The following is an 8,975-nucleotide window of genomic DNA, read 5'->3' on the forward strand; positions in this document are numbered from 1 at the left end:
TGAAGTGATGGAACAGCCGTGGCTTCGTTCAGCAAAATAAGATATTTTTTTACATGGGTTGACATTTTGACACAGACCGTCTGTGTGTGATACAGAGAAAACGCTTGACTACTCATACAGACAGAAGGATGGGATGTGTTTATAAAACTGAGAACACTTAAGTATCAGTAACTCTTCCAGAAATGTACCGTGGTCAGACTTCCCTTTTCCTTTTGAGATCAAATCTATTTACACAGCTAGAAACTAAAATAAAATGTCCTCACTTATGTGATTCGAAATCAAAAAGCTTTGCTTTCAAGGACCTCCAAAGCATCGCTCCAGAGCATATTCATTCAGTGCAGGTGCAAGGCTACTTTTAGTGACATCATGGGCAAAAGCAGCAAATATAAAAATAGATGAAGAGAAGAATACAAAGCATTGATTACAAAAACACATATTGCTGTCTTTACATGAATCTTATTATAAAAGGGGTAATTACCTTGCCCACGGATTATGGCAAACTGGAGCAGAGAGGGATTGAACCACCGACCTTGTGATTAGTAGACGACCTGCTCTTCTACCTGAGCTACATGTGCATATGACTATATGGTTTCTCAATTTACCTGGAAACAGCAAGAGCCCTTGAATCCCAGGAAAAACCAGACGTTATTGTCTCTAAAACTCATTATTTACAGCAATGCCTTTAGTAATTTGCTATTTAATAATACACGGACACACACTCATTTCAAAGTCTTAGTGACATTTGCTGTCATTAAACCATATCCCAAAAACCTGTTGAAACCACTGTTTTTTTTTAGAAACAGCTTGGCAACACATGCCTGTGTTTTCATGTCATAATTGTTGGCAATTAAAATAACAAGGACCCTGAGGACATATTCAAACTGATTAAAGATTAAAGAAATATTACTGATGTAACTCAGGTGAAGACAAAGACAGACAAAACTAAAGGATGAAAAAACTTTTATGAGAACCTTCAGTGAAGGGGACATGTAGCTAGCACAGATCTCTGTTTTGTGTGTTGATCTTTAATGTAAGAAGAACTTGAAAGTGTAGCTTTACACGATTTATATACAGCTGAAAGAAACTCCAAAGTACAAAACTGATATCCATAGTTTTAAGCTCTGCGTCCTTTATTAGGATGGGCAATGGGCAATCTATATAAATAATAGTTTTTCCATTTTGTGCAACACAAATATTCAACAAATTCATTTTAAGGTCTTGCACAGGATTCACATTTCCATAAAGCTTAAGTTGCTAACAGCTCATGCACATTTTGAAAAAATGACTTCAACTTTGAAGAACTTTGAAGAAAAAAATATGGTCTCCATTTTCAAGTTGAGAATGAAAAACCTGATTCTTCTTATGACGCCCAGAATGTGCTTACAACTCAAAAATTAAAAGATCGCATAAGTCAAATGTTAAGACTGCCCACCATGACTGGTACATACAACATGCCTTATCCTAGTATTTCTGTTTCTTCCTTTCTTTTATTTCTTTAACGTGAATTGTCTTATTTTCTTATCATCTGTCATCTTTTATTTATCTGTAAAAATAAAATAGTGTACTCCCTGGATATCAAAAAGCTGAAAGCTGTGTTTGTAAGCAGCTTTATCCTTCTTTATTCCAACAGGAATGTTCACAATTTTCCCAAACCTTGTGCCCATTTGCTACTCGGTGCACTTGAAGGCTCACAAAGTGTAAAACTCTAAGCCTTCTATTCATGTTGTGGAAATAAAACAGTGATATTTAACTCACCCAAATTCAAAAGAAAGGATCAGCTTATTCTATACATTAATGTAGAAATACTATATATTGATATTTGCATTACAATTTTGTTTAGATCAGAATCATCAGTCAAGGACACAGATGGTCAGTCAGGGAGTATAGGGAGCGGTCCAACCAATTTCATAGCTAATGCTGCCTACTCAGAGTGCATAGCAATTCTGCTGAGCCTGTTCTATTTGACATTGTGAATGTGTCATGTTCATAGGGATGGCTCCTTTCGAATCAGCCTGATGCAGCACTCACAAACTTCAGTCAAGCCTCACATCCACTTGAAAAAAAAAAGTCATGCAAGCATTTTTGCCAACAGTGAAAATTCCTCATCTGCCTGTATCTCCTTTAGCTGTATTAGCAAATCTGACTGCCGTGGTTGGCCAATCTGTAGTCTAAATGTAAAGGGCCGACTTAACAGTACTTGCACGGCCTACACACAAATACTAGAATACGTTAAATGTCGAGGCAATACATTTGCAGGTGGTTTTCATCCCATGTGTGTTAGCTATTTTATTACTGTCTGTCAGGCACAAAGAAAATGATGAAGTGCAAATACCACTTATTACACTGTAATGTCCATCCCTATCTGTTGTTTTCATCTCCTATTATAGTGCCATGGACTTTTACAGCCTCCTCATCAAACAAAGGGACTGTTCAGCCAGTAGTGTGAAATATCACATTTTAACGAAACCCACAGCAAAAGTAAATAATTAAATAAACTGAAAAATAAAAGGCGTAACTTTATCTGCTTCTTTAAAGCTCCATTGACAGTTAATTAAAAACATCCTGCTTCTGTGATTTCTTGCTTTGGAAAAGCTCTGATTGAAATGTACCAGGCCAGGGGATCCGATTTAATTTAAGCTCAAACAAATTCCCTTTTGATAATACTTTATGAAAGTTGGCTAAATCATTCTCAGTATAATAATGCAAAGTGAACAATGCCAGAACCTTGAATATTTAATTTATGAGAAAAATAAAACTCAAAGATCTCTTTACGCATTAAGTGTTTTAATTCCTCAAGTCTGTGGGAAACTAAACTTCCCTTGTCCACAACATGTTTGTGAGGATTTTCTAAGGAACTGTTTTGTGAGAGCAATGCCAAGGGCATGAAAAGGTAACCTGCAAATCTTTCTAAAAGGACACTGTTCTCCTAAACCAAACCAGAAACAAGAGGGCTTGATAATAACTTTCATTGTGAGATGTATATTTACTTTGCTGCAGCTACCCATTTTGCTTAAACATATATTTTTGCAGGACTTTCAAAATGAATCATATTGACCATAACAGCTGTACACTTGGAAAACCAATAACTATGGAAAAAGTATACTTATTAAAATTTTTATAGAAAAAGTCTGTACTAAAAAAAACTTTATCATGATGTTAGACATAGTCACAGCAGGTGCAACTTCACGAAGCTTTTAATATAGCCTATTCCTGATGCTTGTAAATGTCATTTGTTTGCTCTCTAACAATTAGCTACTTATTTCACAACAACAAATAGTTTGAACCACACATAAAATGAATTTGAATCAAGGTTCTTTGCACTTTATGCTGACTTATATGCAGTTATTATAGTTTTCTGTTTTCTAATTAGTTTGTATTTTTATTTTGTTTTGGTTTGCCAAGCGGATTTTCTTATTTCAGTTAAGCTTTTATTTTTTAAAAATGCTTGGTTTTTATTTTAGTTTTTATTAGTGTCAATGTTAGTTTTAGTGTTTTTGAATATTATTGTATGGAGGGCATGTGTCGAAGGCAAGATTTTGGGACTTTATGAATTTTTTGAAAGATGTTATATTGTAGACATTCAGAGTATTAATATACATGCCTTTCAATAACTCATCAGGTAAGTTGTAATATATTTTTTAACCAAACTAACAGATACTAAAACTAAGGATATTTCCTCTACATTTTTTATTTTATTTTAGTTAGTTTTTGAAATTTATAAAATCGTTTTATCAAAAACCGAAATATTTTTTTAGTTAACCAAAATAATTTTTTCCACATGTATTTTTGGTTTTTAGTTTAATTTTTGTTAACTATAATAACGTTGCTTATATACAAATCTATTTTGCATTCAATCTGACCGCGAGCGCTTCTTCCTTGCTCGCTTTGTCCTGAGGTGGAATGAGCGTGACGTCAAAACGTCATCACGCAGAGTACTCCTCAACAAAACGAGGCACGTTCGTTTCGGTTTGTTTTCACGGTGGAGGCTGAATGACAGAGCACGGCTGAAGTTGAGTTAAAGTGAGGCGATTCTGTGAAGAGTAAAGTTTAAACTGTGGACAGCTGAAGACACAGGGTGAGGAATTTGTTCACAGACGGGGGAAAACGTGTGTATTTTTATTCCATCGGTTAATACACTGTCTGAGCTCAGACTAGCTGTGTAGCTAACGTTAGCCTCTGAGCATGCAGCATCCCGTGTGGGGAGTTGATGATGGGTAGGAAAATAACACATATACTCAATTTTTGATCCAAGTGATTGAATACGTTGTTTTTAGTAAGGGCATAATTCTTCAAAGCAAGCTTTTTCTAGCTGTACTTAGTGCAGCATTGTATCTGAAAAGTCTGATAGCTTATTAGTTTGAAAATGTCATTTACTAATAAATGAGATAATATTCACGGTCAGAAATGCGCTGGTTTGAAACCACCAGATGTGCAGTTTAAAAACGAGCATGCACACAAAAACAACAGGGAGGATGCAACACATAGCAAGCCCTTTAGTAATCAAGAAAACCTGAAGCTGACTGGAGAGGGTTTTGCATTTCCATTTGCACAAACCTAGAAGAACTCCACAGTTCACACCAAATAAATACATGAGTGAAACATTTTGGTAGATTATTTTATGGGATGATTAGCAGCATTAATGTGTACCTATTATACTTGAATAGTGGTGTGATCTTTTTAGAGAAAGGGCCAGTTTAATTGTCATATGAGATAATAAACTCTAGGTGTAATAGAAAATGCAATTTGAAGAATTTATCTTAGTCATTGTAAGCATAGTTGCATGGTGTATAAAGTTCCAGATGTATAATTTTGCTGTGGGAAACTAAACCTGTCCACAACATGTGGCAGATAATTAATATTTAAAATATTGTGTTTAAAATTTTTAAAAATCTGCAAATACTCTTGCATTGTAAACTCCATGTACATATTTTTGTCTTTTTTTTTCTGTGCAGGGTTAACAAAATGTCTGAGTCTGTCATCAGATCGAAACAAGCTCAGAGAGAAGTCAGTGGAATTCCAACAGAAGTCGTCTGTACAGAGTTCAGTAATTACATATTTGTAATTCTCACTCAGTATGGCAAAATTGGGACATTGATCTCTGTCACACCCGACTCCAGATCTAATGATCTAAGCACCCCAACGTTCTCTACAAAAGTACTGCTGGGCAAAGATGAGGTACACTGGCTGAAATTGTTCACACAAATATCGTGTCAGTGTGATGCAAACTTGTTCACGGGACATCAGGCAGACTTGTTGCAACACGGGGTATCTCATTTCATGCCGTTAAAGGGCAAATGAGATTGATTCTAGACTGCTCAGGCGGATTGTGGCAAAATTAGATGTGTGCAGGCCTGAAGCTCAGTGGTCTGTTAAGATTTACTCAAGAAAACCTATTTCATCTCTGCATGAGCATGTCATTTTCTCACAGTCATACATTGCAGGAGAAGTAGTATCAGTGTCTTATTGGATTAATACAAAGTTTACTTGCTTATGAATACTTTTTTGTTATTTTTGCTCCTCTAGCCATTTTAAATGGTGATGCTTACAATGCTTGTTTCTTGTAAAGTGAACAACTGTTTTAGATCGAGTGAGAAAGTACATAGAGGTCATTACACAGGCTTTCTGTGTGTTTTGAAGTTTACAGTCATGACACAGAAAATTAAAGTGTGTTGTATGATTTCCCTGCAGGGGAACCTTAACAAATGAATTAGTTGTAGTCATAATGTGTGTGATTTAAGCGAACTGAACAAATAATGCTTTGGTGATAATCTAATGCCTGATTTTTCTCTTTCCAGCCTCTGACACATGTCTGTGCCAAAAACCTGGCAACGTTCGTGTCGCAGGAATCTGGCAACCGGCCTGTCTTGCTGGGACTGGCACTGAAGGATTCCTCCATAGATGCAATAAAACAAATTAAAGAGATGATCAAAAGTTGTCAAGTCTGGTAGGAAGTAATTAAAACAGACATGAAGCCTGTAGGCGGCGTAAAATACAGCTCGTCTGGATACACTGTCACGTTTTATCTCGGCATCTTTTTTAAAATGAAACTCCTCCAAAAATTAATCTGATTAAAACAATTATGTCTCCAAGACATAAATGTGCAGAGCAGGTTGTCTTCCACAAAACATGATTTATGAAACGCATAATTAACTGTTTGTTAAAAAGAAAGATTTTCTGCATGTTGTTTTGCTTTCAAAAGCTCAATGTGTGCTAAGTGATGGTTTGCAAAATGATGTCATCACTGTATATTTTGGTCATTATTAACACTCTGGATTATTTTTGTCATCATCCTCAGAACTTTGTACTTTTGCGAAAGAAAGCCTTTTATAGAACATATGATTCATTTGTATTTTTTCAACTGAATTTAAAGATGCATATGAGCTTGGTTAAGATAAGAGCTTTGGTTTTGTCAAGTACATTTTGTTATTCGTTTGTTTCTATAACATCTCACTACTTGAGCTTTGATATCAGAACAATAGCTAACTTTTATATGCATTAAAGGTAATTAATATGGTAAATGGCCTGTATTTATATAGCGCTTTACTAGTCCCTAAGGACCCCAAAGCGCTTTACACATCCAGTCATCCACCCATTCACGCACACATTCACACACTGGTGATGGCAAGCTACATTGTAGCCACAGCCACCCTGGGGCGCACTGACAGAGGCGATATGTTCAATTTTGTATTGCTTGGTCAATTTTTTTGGTTTAAATATAAGATGGGAGTAAGAAAAGCCTTCAGATGTCTTATCCTGAACTTATAGACCAAACCCCTGAAAATATTCATTTCATTTCAGAGAAAAATGACCAGACTTCTTAAAAGATTATTTTATTATAGCCATCTAAAATTATTTTATTTTCTGACAGTAATATACAAATACTACATTTTTGTTACATTTGTGAAGTTGTATAGTCAAGTCCATAAATATTTGGAAACTGACACATTTTTTTTCGCTTCACCCCCACAAGGCATTTTAAGTCAAGCAGTGAAATTGTGATTGAAGTGCAGACTGTCAACTTTAATTCAAGTGGTTTTACGAAATGATTTGCAATTGGTTTTCTGTCTTTTTGATTTGCAACTATTTAGGAGTTAGGCCTTGGATAAAAGTGCCTCTCCCACTTTCAGAGGCTTAAAATGCAGTTAGTGACTGACTGAAGTATTGAACCCACAGACATTACCAAATGTTTCTCACCTTGAGATGCTCTTCCAAACTTTTACTGCAGCTACATTCAGTTACTGCCTTTTTGCATTCAGTTTTGTCTTCAGTAGCGCAACAGCATGCTCCATGGGGTTGAGATCAGGTGACTGGCTTGCACGCTGAATATCCCATGACTTTGCCTTGAAAAACTCTTAGTTTACTTTTGCAGTATTCTTTGGGTCATTATCCATTTGTACTGTGAAGCACTGTCTGATCAGTTTTGCAGCATTTGGCTGGATCTGAGCAGAGAGTATAACTCTATACGTTTCAAAATTCATCCTGCTACTTCTATCATATCTTGATTGTTTGATTGAAATGGGAATGGGACATAACTGTGGTGGCATAGAGAGAGAAAATTACAAAAATACTGAATTATCCTAAAACATAAATGTATATAATCTATAACTCAGAGTATACATTTCAAGAATGTAATGTTTACATGTTCTGTTGAAATCAATGTAGCAAAAATATAAATGCACCTTATTTAATAAAGCAATTTGCATATTTATGTCCAATTTTCAACATTAGTATCTTAATCCAAATTTCATCCTAAGACATGAAACTAAAACCCTCACAGACTAGCATTACGTAACCAGTTCGCACAGCAGTAGTGCCTGAGTGTGTGAATTTGTAAGTGCATCAAATGAAGCTAAAAGGAATGCCATCTTATATTTTTAACATTCTTCATGGCAGAAAACATTTAACTACCTGTTTTCTGAGTTGAACATATTCCAGGCTCTTGCTTTACAAAAGAATATCTTTCTCATGTTTACAAAAGATTAAGCAGACATTTTAATGGTGTATTAAATTAAAACGTGATGAATTCCTTGTGTTTCTCCTAAATCAAACAATTTGTGCCTTTCTAATGTTTTTGTTTTCATTCACGTTCAATAAGAACTTGCCTCAAAAAATATGATTTAAACAAACTGAAATACTGAAACTGCATTGTCGATATAAAAACTGACCACAAAAAGCCCATCTGAGAAAACCCAACCCATGTAATCTCACTGTTCTGTTTCATAGGTCTGCAGTCAGTATAAATATAACAAAAGTACTTTTGTTAATTTTTTTCCCTTTTATAATAATAGGGACTTATCTTGTCTGAAATAAATAAAGGTGATATAATATCACTTGATTACCAAGGCTGGAATTTAGAAACGAAATGAACTAAAATAAATATGGTTGCTTTCCATTTAAAGAGATGATCAATTTTAACTCTTGCACTTGTTAAGGGTAAGTATTATTAGCATTTTCTCAGCAACGCCATAATGCAAATTGAGATACACTACAGCCCTCTTCACTTTGATCATTTTATTATAGCTAATTATCTTTGTATAGCAAGACAGTTTTCTAAATCAACGATACAAAGTGCTTCTCACAGGGCAACAACATCATTACCAGCCGATTTTATTAAAGTGCTGTGTTCATAGTTTGCCTGTGGGTTAAACAACTTGTTGCAGTTTCAAAATATATTCATAAATTAACTAACGTTAGTATAAGATTGAAAACAAAGCAGCAACTGAAATCTTTCCTGTTACGTTTTTTTGGTTTTATTTTTTAAATTAATGATATTTTTCACTGTTATCCACTTTTATTCCAGCCAACATAGTTTAAATGAGTCACATCAACAATGTCCGCTGTCACATTATCAAGTAAAATAAAGGAGAAGCATTTTTGGAGCACTGGGCGTTATTTTCTTTCACAGCTTTTATTGCCCTCATGATTCTTTATACTAACGTCAAGGAAAACTTATTAGGAAAAGACAAAGACAACAT

At 35.0% G+C, this 8,975-nt stretch overlaps 1 protein-coding gene across 2 annotated transcripts; it reads left to right on the forward strand.

The window, feature by feature from the left end:
* The first annotated feature begins 3,933 nt into the window (after positions 1-3,933).
* Positions 3,934-6,332, forward strand: psmg3 (proteasome (prosome, macropain) assembly chaperone 3). Of its 2 annotated transcripts, none has more exons than XM_084925497.1 (3): positions 3,934-4,106; positions 4,953-5,175; positions 5,796-6,332. In XM_084925497.1, exons 2-3 carry the CDS (start codon positions 4,963-4,965, stop codon positions 5,946-5,948), a joined length of 366 nt encoding a protein of 121 aa, XP_084781623.1. In that variant the 5' UTR covers positions 3,934-4,106; positions 4,953-4,962; the 3' UTR covers positions 5,949-6,332. The 2 variants fall into 2 exon arrangements, with proteins under 2 accessions (XP_084781623.1, XP_084781622.1); XM_084925496.1 differs by having other exon boundaries at positions 3,934-4,075.
* Positions 6,333-8,975: the final 2,643 nt, after the last annotated feature.

The sequence above is a fragment of the Perissodus microlepis genome, chromosome 4 (genome assembly GCF_051167445.1).
Source record: "Perissodus microlepis isolate ML-2025 ecotype Zambia chromosome 4, ASM5116744v1, whole genome shotgun sequence".
Lineage (NCBI taxonomy): Eukaryota > Metazoa > Chordata > Actinopteri > Cichliformes > Cichlidae > Perissodus > Perissodus microlepis.

Bases quoted from the DNA above. Each gene is read 5' to 3' on its own strand.
- psmg3 (XM_084925497.1), top strand. From the start codon at position 4,963: ATGTCTGAGTCTGTCATCAGATCGAAACAAGCTCAGAGAGAAGTCAGT. The intron at 5,176-5,795 runs GTACACTGGCTG...TTCTCTTTCCAG, and splicing joins TACTGCTGGGCAAAGATGAG to CCTCTGACACATGTCTGTGC.